Genomic DNA, 22,218 nt, shown 5'->3' with positions numbered 1-22,218 from the left:
TTAACCAAGGATGAGAAAGACCTATATGTTGAAAACTATAAGACAGTTTTCAAAGAAATTGAAGAAGACACAAAGAAATGGAAAAACATTCCGTGTTCATGGATTGGAAGAATCAACATAGTTAAAATGGCCATGTTACCCAAAGCAATATACAGATTTAATGCAATCCCCGTCAAAATCCCAATGACTTTTTTCAAAGAAATAGAACAAAAAGTCATCAGATTTGTTTGGAACCACAAAAGACCCCGAATACCCAAAGCAATCTTAAGAATAAAGAATGATGCTGGAGGTATCACACTCCCTGACTTTAGCGTGTACTACAGGGCAACAATAATCAAAACATCATGGTATTGGCAGAAAAACAGACACGTAGACCAATGGAACAGAATTGAAAACCAAGGAATAAAACCCCATAAATATGGACATATAATTTTTGACAAACAAGCAAAAAACATACACTGGAGAAAAGACCTTCAATAAATGGTGTTGGCAGAATTGGAAAGCCATGTACAAAATAATGAAACTGCACTGCTATCTGTCACCATGTACCAAAATTAATTCAAAATGGATCAAAGGCTTAAGCATAAGACCTGACACAATAAACTGCATAGAAGAAAACATAGGTACTAAACTTATGGACCTTGGGTTCAAAGAGCATTTTATGAATTTGACTCCAAAGGTAAGGGAAGTAAAAGCTAAAATAAATGAATGGGATTATATCAAACTTAAAAGCTTCTCCACAGCAAAAGAAACCATTGACAAAATAAAGAGGCAACCAACTGAATGGGAGAAGATATTTGCCAACAGTGCCTCCGATAAGGGGCTAATATCCAAAACATACAAGGAACTCATGCAACTCAACAACAAAAAAACAAACAACCCAATTGAAAAATGGGCAGAGGACCTGAAGAGACATTTCTCCAAAGAGGACATACAAATGGCAAATAGACATATGAAAGAATGCTCAACATCACTAATCATCAGAGAAATGCAAATCAAAACCACAATGAGATATCATCTCACCCCAGTCTGAATGGCTATCATCAACAAGACAAATAGTAACAAATGTTGGAGAGGCTGTGGAGAAAAAGGAACCCTCATACACTGTTCGTGGGACTGCAGACTAGTGCAGCCGTTTTGGAAGGCAGTGTGGAGGTTCCTCAAAAAATTACGAATAGAATTGCCATATGACCCAGCAATCCCTCTCCTGGGTCTCTACCCAAAAAATCTGAAAACATTTAGAGATAAAGACACGTGTGCTCCAATGTTCATTGCAGCTTTGTATACGGTGGCCAAGACATGGAAACAACCAAAATGTCCTTCGATAGATGAATGGCAATTGGTTCTTTTACTTTCTTTCTTATTTTCTTCTTCTTGGATTTGAGGTTCCAGTTCTTTCCACAAGTTTGGGAAGTTCTCATCAAGTATTTATTAGAATGTACCCTCTCTTCCCGTCTCACTTTCTTCTCCTGCTGGTATGCCCGTTATTCTTATATTGCCCTTTCTGATGGAGTCTGAAATTTCTTTTTTTTTAATTTTATTAAATTTATTGGGGTGACAATTGTTAGTAAAATTACATAGATTTTAGGTGTACAATTCTGTATTACATCATCTATAAATCCCATTGTGTGTTCATCACCCAGAGTCAGTTCTCCTTCCATCACCATGTATTCGATCCCCCTTACCCTCATCTCACCCCCCTCACCCCCGCCCCCCTTACCCTCTGGCAACCACCAAACCATTGTCTGTGTCTATGAGTTTCTGTTTCTCATTTGTTTGTCTTGTTCTTTTGTTGCTTTTGGTTTATATACCACATATCAGTGAAATCACATGGTTCTCTGCTTTTTCTGTCTGACTTATTTTTGCAAACAGTGCCTCCGATAAGGGGCTAGTATCCAGAATATACAAGGAACTCATGCAACTCAACAACAAAAAAACAAACAACCCAATTGAAAAATGGGCAGAGGACTTGAAGAGACATTTCTCCAAAGAGGACATACAAATGGCAAATAGACATATGAAAAAATGCTCAACCTCACTAATCATCAGAGAAATGCAAATCAAAACCACAATGAGATATCACCTCACCCCAGTCAGAATGTCGATCATCAACAAGACAAATAGTAACAAATGTTGGAGAGGCTGTGGAGAAAAAGGAACCCTCATACACTGTTGGTGGGAATGCAGACTGGTGCAGCTGTTATGGAAGGCGGCGTGGAGGTTCCTCAAAAAATTACGAGTCTGAAATTTCTTGTAGAGTTCTTCCATTTCTTTTAAGTCTCAATTCTCTCTCTTCTTCCATCTGTGTCATTTTCAGATTTCTATCTTCAATGTCACTGATCTTTCCTCCATCTGGTCAGCTCAGTAGAGCTTAGGTAGTACAGAAGCTGGCTATTTCGTTCTTCATTTCTTTTATTGAGTTCTTCATCTCCAGAAATTCTATTTGGTTCTTTTTTATAATTTCTGTCTCTTTGGCAAAATGTTCATTTTGTTCTTTGATTGTATTTCTGAGTTCATTAAACTGCCTGTCTGTGTTTTCTTGCAGCTTGTTGATTTTTAAAATAACTGCAATCTTGAATTCTTTGTCATTTAAGTCACACATTTCCCTGTCTTTAAGTTCATTTTCTGGATATTTTCATTTCCTTTCTGAGCTGCCTTGTTACCTTGGTTATTCATGGCAATTAATTAATTATTATTTCTCTTCCTAGACATCTACAGGAATGGCTTCTGCAACAGGTTGATAGGAAGTGGTCTTTTTTTTTTTTTTTTTTGCTTTCCAGTAGGTGTTAGTATATATTTTTATTTTCTCTCCGATCTCTGCCTTTTATTCTCTCTTACACTGTAGTGCTATGTCTTCTCTGCACTGTTCCAACTTCTCACACAATGGGGGCATTCCCTGGAAGGTGGACTTCTCCTCTGTCATTAAGTCACCTTGGTCTCTGGGCACAGCATCCATGGGGAGATGTGGAGAGCTTCTGACGTTTCAAAGCTCTTCTTGCACCAGTTTCAGGGCCTGTGTGTTTCAGTGGCTTTGTTTACCCCTGCAAGGATCTGTCCAGATAGGTGTGGGCAGGGGTGGTGTGGGTTGTGAGAGGTGGCTCTGAGCAATGGTGGCGACCACCAGCACAGCCAATCCTGCACCCATAGCTCCCTCCACTTCACTGTAACTAGTTGGGCCATGAGTCTGTGGCTGAAGGCCGCAGTTCTTAGAACTGCAAATATTCTGTTCTTTTGATCTGACACTGCTACCAGTCTGCTCTAGCCCTGAGAAGGGTGGGGTGTGGCGAGCTCTGGGAGGGTAAGGAGGGGGCAGCTAGGCTCCGTGCCTAAGCCTTCCATCCTCTGCTTTGCAGTGAGGGCTTAAACCACTATTTTCACCCTTCTTCCCTCAGTCTTTGCTCTGAGGTCTCTGCTGTGAGCATTGGATCCAGCCGTGTCATATGCTGATTCCTCAGGCAGGACTGTGGGCCATAAGGGGAGCACTAGCAGTCCAAATTCTTCCCTTTCCTGCCACTGCAGTAGCTCCGGAATGCAGGGAGCTCAGAGCTCCAAGCTAGGTCTGTGTCCTGAGGCCTGAGCGGCCCATGTCTCCACACTTCCCCTTCTCTCCTCCCCCTCTAGCCCAACTTGCCCACCTTTAGATGATTTCACTTGCACATCTCTTAGTCTTGCCTGTCTGCCCTGCAGTGATTCCTTTGTGGAATTATAGCTGTTCAATTTGTTATAAATTCCAGGGGAGATCAAGAGGCTCACCTCACACTGCCATTTCTATGACTGCTAACTTTTTTTTATATCAGAGGGATTATTCATTATGAATTTGTACCAACTGGACAAACAGTTAACCAAGTTTACTCTTTGGAAGTGCTGAAAAGGCTGCTGGAAAAAGTTAGGTGACCTGAACTTTTTGTCAACAATTCATAGCTTTTCATCGAGACAATGCACCACCTCACACGGCACTCTTTGTGAAGGAGTTTTTAGCCAATAAACAAATAATTGAATTGGAAAACCCTCCCTACTCACCTGATCTGGCCCCCAGTGACTTCTTTCTTTACCCGAAGATAAAGGAAATATTGAAAGGAAGACATTTTTATGACATTCAGAACATCAAGGGTAATACGATGACAGCTCTGATGGCCATTCCAGAAAAAAAGTTCCAAAATTGCTGTGAAGGATGGACTAGGTGCTGTTGTCAATGCATAGTTTCCCAAGGGAAGTACTTCAAAGGTGACCCTAGTGATATTCAGCAATGAGATATGTAGCACTTTTTCTAGGATGAGTTCTTGAACTTAATTATCCGACCTCGTGTGTGTGTGTGTGTGTGTGTGTGTGTGTGTGTGTGTGTGTTTGAATTTTCTTATACTATATACATTTTGGATAGTAATTCATTACCTGTTATATATGTGGCAGTTATTATTTCTGTTATATTGCTCATCTTTCCACTTTTCTTATGATGGTTTTATTGTACAGAACTATTCCACCTTACATTTCTATGGCACTTTTACTTTATTTGATTTTCAGGTCTTCTTGTGATATTAACAAGCAAGGTGGTTATTCCACATTTTACAGATGAGGACTCTAAATCTTAGAGAGGTAAAGAAATCTGCCCAATATCACATAGCTAGTATGTGACAACAGCAGGACTTAGTTTAAGGTCATTGACTATTGTATTATTTTCCTATTTCTGCTGCAACGAATTAGCAAAACTTGGTTGCTTAAAATCATACATACTTGTTACATTACAATTCTAATAGCTTAGATGTCTAAAATAGGCTAAAATCGAAGTGTCTCACAGGGCTGCCTTTTCTTTTTTCTTTTCTTTTTTTTTTTTTTTTTGAAGTCCCTTTATTTATTTTTTGCACCTTCCAGAGACTGGATTTCCTGGCTCTTGGCTCCCTTCCCCCATCTTCAAAGCCTACAACTTCCAGTTGAATCCTTCTCACACTTCATCACTCTGACCTTCTCTGCTTTCCTCTTCCACTTTATAGTACTCTTATGATAACACTGGGCCCACCCAGATAATCTAGGATAATCTCATTTTTAAAACTTATTTTTAATTTAAATATAGTTGGCATTTTTTTGTTTTGTTTTGTTTTTTCGAGGAATCACCACAGTTTTCAAAAGGGGCTGCACCAGTTTTCTTTCCCACCAATAGTGCACAAGAGTTCCCTTTTCTCCACATCCTCACCAATGCATGTTATTTGTTGACTTTTTGATAATAGCCATTCTAACTGGTGTGAGGTGGTATCCCTTTGTGGTTTTGATTTGCATTTCCTTGATGATTAGTAATGTTGAACATCTTTTCATGTATCTGTTGGCCATCCATATGTCTATGACAAAGGAGGTGAAAATATATACTGGAGTAATGACAGTATTTTCAAGAAGTGGTGCTGGGAAAACTGAACAAACACACGCAAAAAATGAAACTGGACAACTTTCTTAAACCATATACAAAAATCAACTCAAAATGGGTCAAAGACTTAAATGTAAGGGCTTAAACCATTTAAAAGAAAACATAGGAAAGAAACTATTTGACATCAGTCTGAGTAATATCATTTTGGATATGTCCCCTCAAACAAGGGAAACAAAAACAAAACTAAACAAATGAGACTTCACCAAACTAAAAAGCTTCTGCACAGCAAAGGAACCATCAACAGAAGAAAAAGAAAACCTATTGAATGGGAGAATATATTCAATGGGAAAATATATTTGTAAATGACATATCTGATAAGGGGTTGATATCCAAAATATATAAGAAACTTATACAACTCAATAGCAAAAAAATAACCAGATCATAAAATGGGCAGAGGACATGGAAAGACATTTCTCCAAGACAATCTCATTTTAGAAACAGCTGATTGGCAGCTTTAATTTCATCTGTAACCTTATCTCCTGTTTGTCATGTAACATATTTCTAGGTTCTGGGGATTGGGACCTGAACATCTTTGGGGGAGGCATTCTTCTGCCTACCTCATACACCAAATCCATTGTCTTTTCCATTGCAACAGAGTAACAAGTAGCCAAATGGAGAGATCAACTGGTTTTGAAAGTAAGGCTGAGAAGGGACCCATCTGGCACAGCCTGGGTTATACCTTGAACAATGATTATGCTCACATTTCCTGGAAGAGCAGTTTTATTGTCAGAATACCTGTGTTTTCTGTATGCTAATAGAGACCCAGGGTTTGAAGCTGCACACAGTTCATTTTTTCCAAATGGTGAACTCTTCAGAAAGCCATTCATGCAAACACAAAGTAGTTGTGTTCAGACACCTGCACATGCTTTCTGGATACTGATGGGATTTAATCCAAAAACCTGAATCGTAGAAATGTAGGATGTGAGAGCTGAAAGGGGTATCAAAATCCACCTAATACAAAGCTCTCATTTTACAAGTGAGAAGACTTAGGCCAGAGAAGTAAAATAGCCCACTCCAGGTGACACACAGGATTGTGTTGTAGTGAGGGTTCTCAATACTGAGTCTAATTTCACTAAGCTGTCATTTTTGTAGACAGGGAAGGTTTTTTTAGTTGTTGTTTCTTAAACCATATTATGTTGATCACCACTTCCTCCAGCCAGTGGTTAGGCCAGCAACCATTGTGATATTTTCTAACACAGTTCTCTGGGAATTAAGAAAGTATTGACATGAGAAGAACGACAACAACAAAAATGGAGCTTGAGAGCCATTGCTGAATTATAGGTGCTCAGGAGTAGAAAACTCCACAAGAGAGCTTGTTCTTTTGCAGTTAAAAATGGGTGAGATGGCATTGACTAGGGCGGGGGGTGGGGGGTGGGAGATGAGGGTAAGGGGGATCGAATATATGGTGATGGAAAGAGAACTGACTCTGGGTGGTGAACACACAATGGGATTTATAGATGATGTAATACAGAATTGTACACCTGAAATCTATGTAATTTTACTAACAATTGTCACCCCAATAAATTTAATTAAAAAAAAAAAAAAAGAATTTTTGCTCAGGAGTCCTGAATTCAATAATAAAAAAAGGGAGACGGCTGGTTGGTTCAGTGGTTGGAGCATAGTATTCATAACACCAAGGTCACCAGTTTGATTCCCACATAGACCAGTGAATTGCACCCTCCACAACTAGGTTGAAAAAAAAACAACGACTTGACCTGGAACTGAGCTGCACCCCCAACAACTAGATTGAAAACAATGACTTGACATGGAGCTGAAGGGTCCTGGAAAAACACATTGTTCCCCAATATTCCCTAGTAAAAAATTTAAAAAATAATAATAAAAACAAAGGAACCAATGAACATAAGACAGAAAAATGCAGATGTTTGATTATTGAATATAAAAAAAAAAGTGTCACACAGAGTTGCCTTGGCAGATCATGAGCTCTCAGTTATTGGAGGTATCCAAGCAGAGTTTGTATAGTCATTTGGAAAGAATGCTGTATTGGGAGTTTTCAGGTTTATTTTGTCAAGAATTCTTTCTTTGAATGAAAGTCTACATGGCTGCTTAAACCAGAATATAAAACTGGTAATTGCGGCTCCTGTAGAGCCCTGTAAATCAACCAAATCTGGAAGCAAACACCCTCTATGCCTTCTGGGGCCTCGTTTTGCTCACTGTTCTTATAAAACGAGGTAACCCAGGAGGATTCAGGGGTCAAGTGTTTAGAGGAACAGGGCTGGGCCAGTTATAATGGGTCATATATATATAGGGCCTGGCAGTGACATACACACAGGCCTTTTGGGAGAGGCTTGTTGGTCAAACAGTGAAAATATTAGATACAACTAAGTCAACCTTAAAACTAGAAGAATCCCGTCTAAGTCGTCTTCTCAAACATGAAGTTTACAAATACAGCTGTTTTCTAGCAGGATTTTGCAGGTCATGAAACCCAGCTCAAAGATTGTCTTATTCTTTCTTTTGCTCATAATTCATTGACCTAGCAAATATTTATTGAACAACAAGTCTGTATCAAGAGCTGTGCTAGGTTTTGAAGCTACAATGGGAAGCAAGAAATATGTGACCCCTGATCTCACAAAGCTTCCATTATAAACTGTGAAAACAGGCAGTTAAAGAAGGCATTTCAATAAACTGCGGTTAAATATACAGGGTGCATTGGGAACACATGGCAGGAGCACCTAACTGAGAAACACAGGAAATCCAGGAAGACTTCTTAGAGGAAGGGAATTCTAAACTGAGACCCTAAAGGTGAGTGAACGGAAGAATAGGGTATAGAGTGTTTGAGCCAGATAGAACAACATAATGCCCTTGAAAACTGACAGAACTCTGGCATGGGTGAAGTACAGAGTATGAGGTGAAGAAGGGCAAACTATGGGACAGCTGGTTGGCTCAGTTGGTTGGAGCGTAGTGCTCTGAACAACAAGGTTGCTTGTTCGATCCCCATGTGGGCTGCTGTGAGCTGCGCCCTCCACGACTACTTGACTTGGAGCTGGGTCCTGGAAAAACACACTTAAAATAAAAATTTTTAAAAAAGGGGCCGGTCCGGTGGCTCAGGCGGTTGGAGCTCCGTGCTTCTAATGCCAAAGGCTGCCGGTTCGATTCCCACATGGGCCAGTGAGAATCGACTCCCGCAAGGGATGGTGGGCTCCGCCCCCTGCAACTGAGATTGAACATGGCACCTTGAGCTGAGCTGCCGCTGAGCTCCCGGATGGCTCAGTTCGTTGGAGCGCTGGCTCACAACCAGATGGTTTCCAGTTACAAGGTTGCCAGTTCCTCGACTCCTGCAAGGGATGGTGGGCTGTGCCCCCTGAAACTAACAACAGCAACTGGACCTGGAGCTGAACTGTGCTCTCCACAACTATGATTGAAAGGACAACAAATTGATTTGGAAAAAATCCTGGAAGTACACACTGTTCCTCAATAAAGTCTTGTTCCCCTTCACCAATAAGATCTTTAAAAAATTTTTTTTAGAAAAGAAGGGCAAGCTACAAGCTAGAAAGATTAAGAGGGGCCTAATCACAAAGGGCCATATAGGCCATGTTAAAGAGTTTGACCTTTATCTTAGTGACAATGAGGCATCATTAATTTTCTTAATATAGCAGATATAAGTTTTTTCCATCACACATAGAAATAGACAGAAAAAAAACAAAAGTGAATTTATATGCACTTTCTTAATAATTGTTTTAAAATAAGAATGTATGAGGTTTGAAAATTCAAACAGTTCAAAATGAAAAATTAAAATCACCCTCCATCCTCCTCCCCACCAGACCATTCTCCCTAAAGAAACCAGTTAAAAATATTTTTGTGATGGTTGCCAGGAGAAAAAAATGTTTATCCTGCCATACTAGTATATACAAATAAGTGTGTGTGTGTGTGTGTGTGTGTGTGTGTGTGTGTGTGTGTAGCAAATACAAGATGCTCACTCTTATGTACTTTGCCTTTAACTTAATGATATATCTTGGAGATTCCATTTGTGTGTACACACACACACACACACACACACACACACGGAACATTTCACCAGTTTGAATGTCTTTCTTACCCAGGGGCCCTACTAATCTCTGCATTACTCTAATTTCAGTCTATAAGGCAAGCACTGCTGGAGGGTTTTAAGTAAGGGGGAGATATAACTACCTTTGGGTTTTGGGAAAAAACTAGCTTTGACTATTGTTTGAAAAGCAGATTTTGAGGAGCAAGAATAAAGGCAAAAAGAACAGTGAGGAGGTTATTACAGTGATCCAATTTAGAGATGAGCATGGCTCAGACCAAGGCTATGGCAGTGGAGATGTAGAAAAGTGGGTGGATTCAAAAGGTATTTAGAATATAAATATGATGGGATTTGACAATGGAATGGGTGTGGAAAGTAAGAGAGAAGGCAGGAATCTTGGATGACATTCAGGTTTGTGGCTCAAGACATGGGAGTGGGAGGGAAAATTATATCATTCTGTCATTCATGAAGATCCTGACGCCCACCCATTAAAAATGACCTCTCCCTTCTTCTTAAATGTTATATCACTTTGTATGGACCTCCCTTCTCTCACTTACCATGCCTTTTTATACTAGTGAAAAACTTGATTTCTACATTATGTTATGTTTCTTATTTCCTGCCAGCTCCTTAGTAGTAGGAGTGGAGGTTGGCAGGGATGAAGAAATTTGAGGAAGTAAGGAAAAAGACACTAGCATTTACTGATCACTTATTATGTGACAGGTGCTGCACTAGGCCTTTTTATGTACATTCATTCACTTTGTTTTCACAGCCTGACTTTACAGATGATAAACTGAGTCTCAGAGAAACCAAGTGACTTTCCCAAGATCGCACACTTTAAGTACAGGCAGAGTCAATATTCAAACCCAGACTGTGTGTGCCCAGAGCTCACAATCAGAAAACCACATGAGAATGTAGAGGAGAGTTGGAAGGAAGAGTTGATGCCATTCATAGAGCTGTTCAAGGAAGACATGTTAACTGAGCATGGAGGGTAAAGGGAGGATCACTGAGGTAGGCAGGAAGGGTCCGGAGCCAAGGGAGAGGACAAATAAGTGCTGGGAGGATGCTCAGGTAGATGCCACATGAGTGAGGTACCAGGAGACTGAAATAAATATACATTTTTTAAATTAAAGTTTATTGGGGTGACAATTCTTAGTAAAGTTACATAGTTTTCAAGTGTACAATTCTGTAATACATCATCTGTATATCACTTTGTATGTTCACCACCCAGAGTCAGTTCTCTTTCCATCACCATATATTTGATCCCTTTTACCATCATCTACCACCCTCCTTCCCCCTTACCCTCTGGTAACCACTAAACTGTTATTTGTGTCTATGAGTTTTTGTTTCTTCATTTGTTTGTCTTGTTCTTTTGTTGTATTCAGTTTTATATCCCACATATCAGTGAAATCATATGGTCCTCAAATTTTTCTGTCTGACTTATTTTGCTTAACGTAAGACTCTCAAGATCAATCCATGTTGTCCCAAATGGCACTATTTCATCTTTTTTTTATGGCAGAATAGTATTTCATTGTGCACCACTAATCATCAGAGAAATGCCAATAAAAACCACAATGAGATATCACCTCACCCCAGTCAGAATGGCTGTCATCAACAAGACAAATAACAACAAGTGTTGAAGAGGCTGTGGAGAAAAAGGAACCCTCATGCACTGTTGGTGGGAATGCAGACTGGTGCAGCCACTATGGAAGGCAGTGTGGAGGTTCCTCAAAAAAATAAGAGTAGAATTACCATATGACCCAGCAATCCCTCTCCTGGGCATCTACCCCAAAAATCCGAAAACATTTATCCATAAAGATATATGTGCTCTGATGTTCATTGCAGCTTTATTTATGGTGGCTAAGACATAAAAATGACCAAAGTGTCCTCTGATAGATGATTGGATAAAGAAGATGTATATATACACAATGGAAATAAATATACTTTTGACCTTGGGCCAAAGATTGGATACCTGAAGGCCAGGCATGGCAAGAGCTCAAGAATCAGTCTGCAGATACAAGTTAGCTGACATGGGGTGAGCTTCAGAACAAGAGTTCCTTCGACTTGAGCAGTGGTTCTTAAAGTGCAGTTCTCAGGCCAGCAGCATCAGCATCACCTGGGAACTGTCATAAATGTGCATTATCAGGCCTCACCCGAGATTTATTGAAACAGAAACTGTCTCCAAGGGATTCTGGTGCATGAAATCCAAGTATGAATTCCATTACCTTGGAGGACTGAAGAAAGCAGCAAATAGAATTCAGGAAACAGAATTCAAGAACGAGATAGTTTCCTCCCCAGCCAGCCCAGAACAATTACACATCACTGCAGTGTGTAATGATCCTTTCAAGGCAAGGCATGATGAAGCCTCCTGGTCAGAGTGGTGGTGGGGAATGAAAAAGGAGGGCAATGGCTTCAGAAGTGTGATCTCTAGGGGCCAATCTCTCCCCCCTGCACCCATCCACCAGAAGACTTCTTTTTCAGAACTGCTAAGGGAAGCTCATCAGAGGGTCCTGAAATAAAGCATGTAGAGTGGCTATGACAGGGTACTGCCCATAGCTTTTTATTCTCACCAGGTACCTGATACTGTCATTAAATTTCAGTTAGGAAAATGGGAAGGAAAGTAACATTAATTGAAGTTCCCTAAAGTATTGAGCACTGTGCTAAGTGTTCAGGAATTGACAGCTTATTTAATTCTCATAATATTCCAGCCATGAAACTGTTATTGTTCCTGTTTTACAGATGAGGAACCAGAGGCTCACAAAGCTTAAGTGTATCCCCAAGGTCACACAGTTCAGAAGGATACAAATCCTGGTCTTTCTGATTCCAGTGCTTCTCACACTAGACAGCATTGCTCCTAACCTGAGGATACCTGTGATCCTCTCATCTCAGCACTCCCAGGGCCATACCTTTGAGATTGTCCATACACAGATAACCTTGAAATATTAACTGAGTACATAAATAAATGAAGAGACGGGTTAGTGACAAAATTTAAGTCTTGATGGACTCTTAAGCGCATTCTGGTCTTGTGCTTCTCAAACATCCTTTCATTGACATTGAGGTTCTATGATGGTATTCAAGGGTTAACCACATTGTCTGGGTGGACAGGCACACAGGTCCCCTCAGTCCTGCTCATTTCCTTTCTTCCTCATAGCCTTACCAGAAGAGCACCACTTTCATTTTCCATACATAGTGGGTGTTTACTGTAAGATTCTGTTTAGGGAAATAGTTTTGCTGTCAAAAATAATTTTGAAAAATGGTAAGTCTTGATCATCTCCACTTTACAGGTGAGGGAACTGAGCCTCATAAAGGCAAACTATCTTGTCCAAAAATACTGTGTTTTCTTTAGTAGCATCACTAGAACTTAGAGTCAGGATTCTTCAAGCATTCTTCTTTTCATCATGAATTAATACAACTTATTTTCTAAGAATGAGGAGATAAGAATTTAAAATTATTTCTTTATTGAAAATTAAAAAGTGATTACTCCTTTTGGGCATTTACTATGTGCCAGTCACTGTGCTAAATATAGTTCATATGAATAATTTTATTTCAGTTCTCATAATGGCCTTATGAAATAGGTACTATCGTTATCCACATTTTACAATGGCAAAACTGAGTTTTAGAAGGATTGAAAGCATTTTTCAAAGTCGCAGAATCAGGAAGTGTCAGAGTTGATATTTTTCAATCCAGGATGTCTGCTTCTAGTTTCCATGCTCTTAATAACATTACCATATTGTAAATGTCTATATTGCAAAACCACTTTATAGTAGAGGTTTTCAAACTACAGGTCGTGGGCTAAATCTGGTCTGCAGCTTATTTTTGTAACTTAACTTTTATTGGTACATAGATATACCCAACATGCTACAATGGCCTATTTTAGTAGTTATGGCAGAGGCTGCATGTTTTGCAAATAAAATATTTACTAACTGTCCCTTTACTGAAACAGTTTACCAATCCCTGGTCTATAGGAGTCAATTTAAACTTTTTTTGGTTGATGCCTGATGAAAGTAACCAGAAACATATCCAGGATTTGCAGAAGAGGAAGACACTGTGTGCCCTCTCAGTGAATTGCTGAATGAATAATACAAACTCCGAAACTGGCCTAGCGGGCTTCCTGCAGCTTTTACTGTGTTGACTCAAGTGTGTCTATACAACCTGGCTCTTGTTGCCTTTCATGAGTCAGAGCAAAGACCTTATCCTTTCCCCTCCCTGTCATAAATGCCTTAGAGCCTGGACTTAGATCCTAGCTAAGAGGGTTTGATCTCCACCTTCCCCTTCTAGCTTCAAGGTCCACATTAGTGCCAAGTGGGGGGGAAAAGGCAGATAACTGCAGACGCTGCTATATCCTGATCCAGCTTCCCTTGATCACTGAGCATTTTTGAGGGAGCTGAGGCTGGTGGCTTCTCCTTTCTCCCTATTGGTTCTTCTACTTGGCTGGGTCTGGAGTGCAGTCTGTGGGGCAGCTCATAAGTGTCTAGGAACCCTTAAGCACCTCCAATGGTTTATGGCCTGGACTTTGCCCCACCAGCTCAGTCTTTGAAAGTCCTCCTCCCTGGACCCTGCCCCAGACACTTTAAATTCAGGAGAGAAAAATGTGTCGAGTCTGCGTGGAGAACCGTATCTGCTCCTAGCCAAGATCTCCTCATCACAAAGTAAGGATTCTAGGTGGTAGAACCGCCATCATACCTGTCTCCTTCTTATGCTTGGGTCTGGTGGGTAGATGTAGTCTTTTCCAAAGAGGTGTGGATTTCTCCATCTTTTCTCCACTATTTACTCTGCACTCATTCTTTCCTTGTACTTTGCATATTTGAAACCTATTTCTCTTCCACTCTTAATATCAAGAATGTGTCTTCTTCATGGAATGCTATATATGTAAATTTATACAGCCAAGTGGGTCCGTAGCTAGTTAGTTCAAGGCCTTCATACAAATGAAAAGACACTTGCCCTGAAAAGAGAAAAGCCCACATAGCTGATTACTGACAGAGCAAGCTGGGCTGGAACTTAGGTCACTTGACTCAGGCCAGTGATTTTTTTTTCTTTTTTTACTACCCCCTCTTTCCAGCAGAAACAAGGATGGCCTTTGGTCTTAAAGAAACCCAAACTCCAGTTTCCCTAGAAATTTTAGTGCCCATTTAAAAAAAATTTTTTGAATTTAATATTTCCAATTCTTCTGGGTCTTCTCAGTTTTCAGGATGCTGACCTATATTAATCCAGGCTATCTTCTAGCTGACTCCAGTCTCTTCTATGGAAAATATTAGTAATACAGCCCTGGAGTTTCACTCTAGAAGCTGTTAGAAATGGCAGAAGCAGAGTTAATATACATTTAAAAATATATTTAACAGGTGAACAGCAGGTACTCGATAATTGTGAAATCGCTTCCCTAATCTCAAAAGAGCTCTCTGTTTCTCCCCTGAGCAGCACAGTGTGGTAGTGTGGTAGCTAAGAGTCTAGACAGACCCAGTATAATTTCCCCCTTTTTTACTCCCTAATTGTACAACCTTGAATAAGTTACCTTCTCTCTTAGAGCCTGATTTTCTTCAGTTGTAAAGTAAGAATTAGAGTGTCCATTTCACAGCAGATCAGGAGACTTAAATGAGGGAATGCATGTTAAGTGGTTAACATAGGGCCTGGCATGCAGAAAGTTCTTTGTTTTATTCCTAGTTTAATTTTTCTTTGTCACCAAGCAACCATGGTTTCAGGATAACAGGCAAGGCTGATAAATGTGTTTCACAGCAAGAAGGGAAAAAATTGGGGATGGGGGCTCCTCTCATGTCTACTAACCCTTGCAAAGGGCCCCATTTCGGAAATGGGGCTGTTGGAATCCATCTGTGAGATTTGACTGGCCCCGCTGACAGTGCATTCTCCTCCCCCTCTCAGCAAAAGCCAACTAGCAAGCTGCGATAAGAAAATGCAGCCCACCCCCTTGTAATTCCTCCTGAGATCCTAACCAGGATTTGGAAAACACCCGGCTGTGTTCAAAGAACCATCCCAGGTTTTGTACCAAACCAGGCCGGAACAAGACATTCCAGTAGTTTAGTTTCTGGAAAGGAAGGCACCTAGCCCTACCCCCTCCTCCATTCACCCTGTCCCAGGAACACCCGCCAGATTGGAGCCTTGGACTTAATTTATGAGAAAGGCCCTGTAACCCAGGATACTGACTGAGCAGGGCTGGCAGACTCATGCTGGGGTCTGCAATTCAGCATCACTAGGCCGCTAACATGAATATGGAAGGAGTTTCTCTAGCAAAGGTAAGCTTTCTTTCCTCTCTTTCCAAACCCTACTTCACCTTATTTTCTCTGTAAAAGTCTTTATTCATCTGGCTTTTGGGGAGTCCTGGACCACTGGGAGAGAAATTCAGCTGCTGAGAAATTAGAAGAAGCTTGGCTGGGTGTGCAGGGAAGTTAAAGTGGACAATAGACTTCTTTTGTTCCTCTCTCCAAAATGGCCAGGAGCACACTGGCTTCACTGCTTCAAGAACAATCCTGGAGTTGTAGAGAGTAGTTAATAACGTGTTCATATTCCATTTCACAAGTTGAAGGGTTTGTTGAGGTGATGGATCTGGGGACTACATAAGTGGGAGGCTCAAACACTTTAAAACAACCACTGAGTTTAGTTTCATATTTTTGAGATCCATATTGGCATAGAGAAAGCAAATCAATGATAGCTGAACTAAGCTATCAACTCAAAATCTAAATTATTTCTCACACTGTCTAAATAACAGAAATATTTTAGAAAACATCAGTTCAAATTCTGGCTTTTCCAGTAACTGGCTGCTTGACTTTGAGTAAACCCCTTCACCCCTCTGACATCAGTTTTCTTTACATCACATTAAAAAGTTGAAAAAAGATGATTTCTAAAGGTTTTTATGGATATATACATCTATAATGCATTCAGTTTCTTACTGAGCATCTATTACATTCCAAGCCCTTTGCGAGGGGCTCAAATATCCATTTTTTTTTGAGCCTCAAAACAATTCTGTAAGATAAATATCATACCATATGGGGATAAAAAAATGAGGCTCAAATAGGTAAAAGTGACTTGAGATGTCACATAACTACTACAGGCAAGAGATAGCATTTGACTTTGGGTCTTGTAATTTCAAATTAATATGCTTTCTATGGTACCACAACTGGGGTGTGAGGAAATAAATCAGCTTTCTTAGTACAAATGCAAATGCAAAATATGTAGTAAAATCATATTGTCCCAGGAATGGTATGGTGATGGTATGATGGACATGATTGCTAGGCTGGGGGATCAGGAGTTAGATTCTAGTACTAACCTTCAGGACTTTAAGTGAGTCCTGTCCTCTCTGGGCCTCAATTTCATCATCTCTGACGTGCTAGAATACAGTGATAGTGATTCAAGAATAATATAAATTGCATTTGTATTATCTGGAATCTTGTGGGGCTTTCAACACTCTTGCTATTTTCCCTCCCAGTAAAGAAAGGCCTGTACTCACTAAAGGTGAGAAAATCCCCATTTGGGACCTATTTTGAGTCACAGGATGAAGAAAGAGCCAAAACGCATTAAGAAAGCAGAGGATCAAAATAGATGGAGGGTTTTATTATGTTGAGATTGAAGACAGGACCCCAAAGATAGCTCAGCATTCTTGTATTCAGTTGAGCAATCCTTTGCGTAGGGTGGGCCTGTCCAGCTCAGTTTAACCCAACTCAGAAAGGGAGATAAGGGAGATGGAGGGAAAGAAAAGAGCATTGTCACATTAAAGGAATGACTTGCAAATTATAGGGAAAGCAGTAATGCAAATTGTTATGAATGTTGGGATGACAGGAAGGTAAGGTAAAGGTGGGGCAGGCTTCATTTATTGTTAGCTGACTTTCTCCTCAGGCTAGTCTCAGTGTATATTAACTAAACTACATAGAGCAAAAATTCATTCATTCATTCATTCATTCATTCTTTATTCTCTCTCTCTCTCTCTCTCTCTCTCTCTCTCTCTCTCTCTCTCTCTCCCCCTCCCTCCCTCCCTTTTTACTTTTTCCTAAGATTTTGGCTCACCTTACCTATTTAATTTGTCCTTTTACCTTCCCCTTTTATTTTTCTTCCTCAGTCTGGCCTTTCTCTAAGACTTACTCCAGTGGGCTCAGCTGAAAGAAACTAGCCCTACCCAAGTGAAAAGTTTACATAGGGCTTTCACATCCTTCATCACATTTGATCTTCATAGCAAACTAATGAGGATCCCAAAGCAGAGATTATCTTCACTTATAAGATGAGGAAACTGAAGCTTAGGAAATTAGGTGACTTGCTCAATGTCATACAACTAATAAATGATTAATGCCGAACTAGAACCTATTTTTCTAGGGTCTGAAGTCTTTCAATTTTACCATGAAATACCGAAGTGAATCTAAAGGACTTTTATGGGTTTTCCTTTCTTCTGTTTTAATAGTTTATGATAAAACTAAATTAAAAATAACAACAACAATAATGACAACAATAGCAACAACAAATGCAGTTAGAAAGAAAGAAAACAAATATTTATCAGGTGCCCTGATGCTATTTCTTTCAAACACAACTGAAAAGAGTACTCAAACTTAAGTTTATCTGACTCAGAAGTTCTGGTTCCTTTCATTATATCATACTGCTTCCAAAGAGGCTAATCTGAGCCATATGTATGTACCTTTATGCTCAGTATGTGTTACTGTATACAGGAACTTATGAGTGTGTACATATTGTGGCTATCCACAAAATGCTAAAGCTTTGGGATCCTGGCAAGTTTCATTTCTAAAACTATTTCCTTATCTGTAATAATAATAGCCACTAATACTTTTTGATCACTGGTGCACTTGAACACCTATTTGTGTTCTGTGCACTTACAGATCATTTTTCTTTTCTTAATTGTTTTTAATTTTCAATTACAGTTGCTTTTTAAATTTTTTATTACAAAACCAATTATTACAACTACAAGCATTTATACAATGGAGTATTACTCGGTTGTAGAAAAGAATGAAATCTTACCATTTGCAACAACATGATGGACCTTGAGAACATTACACTAAGTGAAATAATTCAGACTGAGAAAGACAAATACTGTATGATCTCGTTTATATGTGGAATCTAAAGAATAGAATAAATGAGCAAACTAAACAGAAATAGACTCAGAGATATAGAAAAAAACGGTTGATTGTTAGATGGGAGAAGGTGAAGGGATTAGAAAGAGCAAATTAGTAGACACAGTATAGTCATGGGGATATGAAATACAGAATGGGGAATATAATTAACAATGTTGTAAAGATCATGTAAGGTGCCAGATGGGCAATGGACTTATCAAGGGGATCACTTCTTAGACTGTGCAAATGCATGACCAACGCACTGTACAGCAGAAGCTGAAGTAGAATGATATTGTATGTCAACTGTAAGAAAAAAAATATATATGTATATTCACGGGAGGTGGAGTAGAGTTGCTTTTTAAAAATATTTTTATTAAAATACAGCTAACATTCAATATTATATTAGTTTCAGGTGTACATTATACTTATTCAACAGTACCCACCTAGCATTTACATATCTTAGTTCATTTAATCCTCACACAACTCTGAGATGTAGCTAATAGTATTAATTCCGTTTCAAAGATGAAAACACTATGGCTAGAGAAGTGAAGCCGTTTATCAAGTTACACAACTAGGAAAAGTAGAGTCAGGATTTGTTTATATAGTCTGATTCCAAAGCTTATGCCCTAGATGCAAAGTGGGGAAGACAATACTTATCTCACAGGAGTTTGAGAATTAAATAAGATGGAAGATATGAAAAACACACTGTAAAGTGGAAAGTGCTAGGAAAACACTAGGTAGTACTCCCCCTCCCCCCCATATTCTATTGTTTAACTCTTTTGGTCATTAGTCACCACCTTTGAATGCTTACTCATTGTATACTTAAGGTCTGTGCTAATCTCTTCTGGGCATATTTCCAAGTTTACCACGGTTTCTCCAATTGTGAAACTTACCTGAGATAGTTTTTTCCCTAGGTAAGTGAGTTTAAGGTACAATGGCCTTGTTGGCACTTCTGTGAGAAGGAAGTTTGAAGGAGGTCCATGTTGCATTCAGACTTCCATTGAACTAAGGATACTCCCTCCCTGTTGAAGGTTCCAAGTCATGGCTATTTGTTTGCCCATATGTGGTACTATATGTAGGCGCATGTGAATGCACCTGTGTTTCATCAGTGAATATGAGTATTGGCAAAGTATGAGAGCTAGAAAGCTGCTTTGAGAGCTCTTTATATAAAACACCTTTTGTAGTTCCACATTTTTGCATTTTATTGTAGTCTCAAACATCCATGGCCCCAAAAATGTAAGAAAAAACTATGTAGTCCAGGTCTATTATTTTATGCATGGGGAAATTGAGGCTCACTAAGGTGAAGTAACTTCCTTAAAGTCACTCTGTGAACCAGTGGCAAACTTGAACTAGAGCCTACAGGTGGGAAAATGTATGTTTGTGTCACTTCATGTCACTTTAGCAGTAGCTGTTTATAGTACATCTATAGGGCTCCCATTACTATATCTGGCAATAGATGCACAGAGACTTCTGAGATATGACATCAACCATTAAGGAGTTTATAGTCCAACCTGGAAAATAAAGACAGTTCATGAGGCAGCTCATGAGACATAAAGGTAACAATAATACAAAATCTGACAATGCAATTGGGTGCTATAGAGAGTAAATAGTCCTTCAGAAGACAGTAGTATGGAGAAGCTAGAGGGGACCTGATGGGGCAGTTAGGATTTAAGTTATCCCTTAAAGTAGAAATATAGAATTTATGATGTGTGGGAGACAGAAAGGATAAATTAACATACTGTAGCTAAGAGGGAGGAGGAAGAGGAAGGACACCAACAGTTACTGTTACATTCTAAACATTAATTGTACTGGATCACTTTCATGTAAGTTTTCTAATTTATTTCTCCAAGGTGATATTATTATACATGCTTTATAGATGAGAAAACAGGTTCAGAGTAGTTAAGTATTACCCAAGGCTATACAACTGGTCAATAGGACATCCAGGTTTTGGAAGAGGAATTCGAGTACAGGTTTTCCCTATATCAAAAAGGGCTTTCTGCCAAATGTCATATGGAAATTGGGGATTAACACTTGCACTACTGCTGTGTGTGGAGGGGCCTGAGATTTTGTAGGGAAGTCTATAGTTCTGTTTATCAATCAGGGTAAATACCCAGGCCCAGCCAATGTAAATATCTGGGAATTTCTTATCCATATGTGAGTCTGTGCATATCTTTGATTTTCTATTTTTGATTAATCGTCTCTATCTCATCTGCTTAGGATGGGGATTTAGTGAAATAATTTATATAAACCACTGAACATGGTGTTTAGTATGTAGTGATCTCTCAATGAATGGTAGCTACCATTATTAGCATTGTTATGAATTATATTGATTAGGTGTATCTGCCTATATGAGTGTATGTGTCTGTTTCTAGAAGTGAACACAACTACACATGATTGCATATTTCAGACTGTATGGGGTTTTCTCAGATATGGTTATAATTATGGACAAATACATGTTCTCTATATATTCACATGAGTGTGCAAGTATTTTTTTTTTATTAAATTTATTGGGGTGACAATTGTTAGTAAAATTACATAGATTTCAGGTGTACAATTCTGTATTACATCATCTATAAATTCCATATGTGGTATATAAACCAAAAACAACAAAAGTATGTTTTATTGAAGGTAGTATAGCATGGTGATTAAGAATATAGACGCTGGAGCCATAATTCCTGGGCTTACAACCCAACTCTACCAATTGTTAACTATGTGAACTTGGGCAAATTACTTTACACTTTCACTGCAGTTCTTCCTTCTATAAGATGGGGATAATAATGGCATCTGTTTCATAGTGTGGTTGTGAGGATTAAGTCATTTAATGTATGTAAAATACTTAGAACAGTGGCTAGCATGCCGTGCACACACAATAAATACTGATTTATTATTATTGCTGTTATTATTCTGAAAGTGACAAAGGCTCTGTGTGACAGTATGGTTCTATATGTGGATGCAAGTGTGTCCATTTCTGCTTTTAGATCAGACAGCATGTGCCTATGTGTATGTGCATGTATATGTGTTTATGTTGTGTTGTCTGTGTTTCTAAGTTTGACTGTAGCTGTGTATTGTATGACTAAGTGCTTCATCACAGCCCCAAGAAGTCTAACCTCCTGGCTGATATACTGGAATGCAAGGCTACAGACTTAGTTCTGACTCTGACTCAGGATTGGACCCGTGAAATGGGTTTGTGCATAGCAGAGAAGCAGCAGAGAACATTTCTTCTGAGAAGTTAGTATTTCCCTCACATATTCTTATTTTTTTTTCCATTTTTTACTTTTTTTGAAGTATAACACATAGAAAAATACACAAATGCTAAGTTCAGAGCTCAACGCATTTTCACAAACTGAATACACCCATGTAACCGGTATATAGATCAAGAAACAGAACATTTTACCTAGAAGCATTCCTCCTCTTCCCTTCCCAGTCACTGATCCCTACCTCAGGGGAAAATACTGTCATGGCCACTAAAAGCATAGATTAGTTTTGCCTGATTTTGTACTTTACATAAATAATAGCACAGGGTATGCACACTTTTGTGTCTGGTTTCTTTCTGCAATACTACATTCATGAGAGGCATCTATATTTTCGTGTGTAGTTGTAGTTTGTTCTTTATCATTATATAAAATTCCATTGTATGAATAAAATACAATTTACTTATCCATTCCAGTGCTCATGGACAATTTTTTAAAAAGTTAAAGTTTATTGGGGTGACAATGATTAGTAAAGTTACATAGGTTTCAAGTGTACAATTC

At 39.1% G+C, this 22,218-nt stretch overlaps 1 protein-coding gene across 6 annotated transcripts in view; it reads left to right on the top strand.

Moving 5' to 3' along the window:
- The first annotated feature begins 13,890 nt into the window (after nucleotides 1-13,890).
- The window catches only part of HEPH (hephaestin), an 88,026-nt gene continuing 79,698 nt past the window's right edge, over nucleotides 13,891-22,218 (top strand). For 3 of the 6 annotated variants that reach the window (XM_074323602.1, XM_019717520.2, XM_019717519.2), the window contains exon 1: nucleotides 15,359-15,652. Coding sequence is in view for 3 of the 6 variants with exons in the window: in XM_019717520.2 (XP_019573079.2) it covers nucleotides 15,623-15,652 (30 nt within the window). In the remaining 3 variants the exon portion in view is untranslated. Of the gene's footprint in view, nucleotides 14,057-15,358; nucleotides 15,653-22,218 lie in introns of those variants that run through there. The other 3 variants (XM_019717518.2, XM_019717521.2, XM_019717522.2) reach the window with 3 other exon arrangements.

Source organism: Rhinolophus sinicus, chromosome X (assembly GCF_036562045.2).
Source record: "Rhinolophus sinicus isolate RSC01 chromosome X, ASM3656204v1, whole genome shotgun sequence".
Classification (NCBI taxonomy): domain Eukaryota; kingdom Metazoa; phylum Chordata; class Mammalia; order Chiroptera; family Rhinolophidae; genus Rhinolophus; species Rhinolophus sinicus.
Note: the sequence above shows the minus strand (reverse complement) of the source record. Positions and strands in the feature narration are given on the sequence as shown.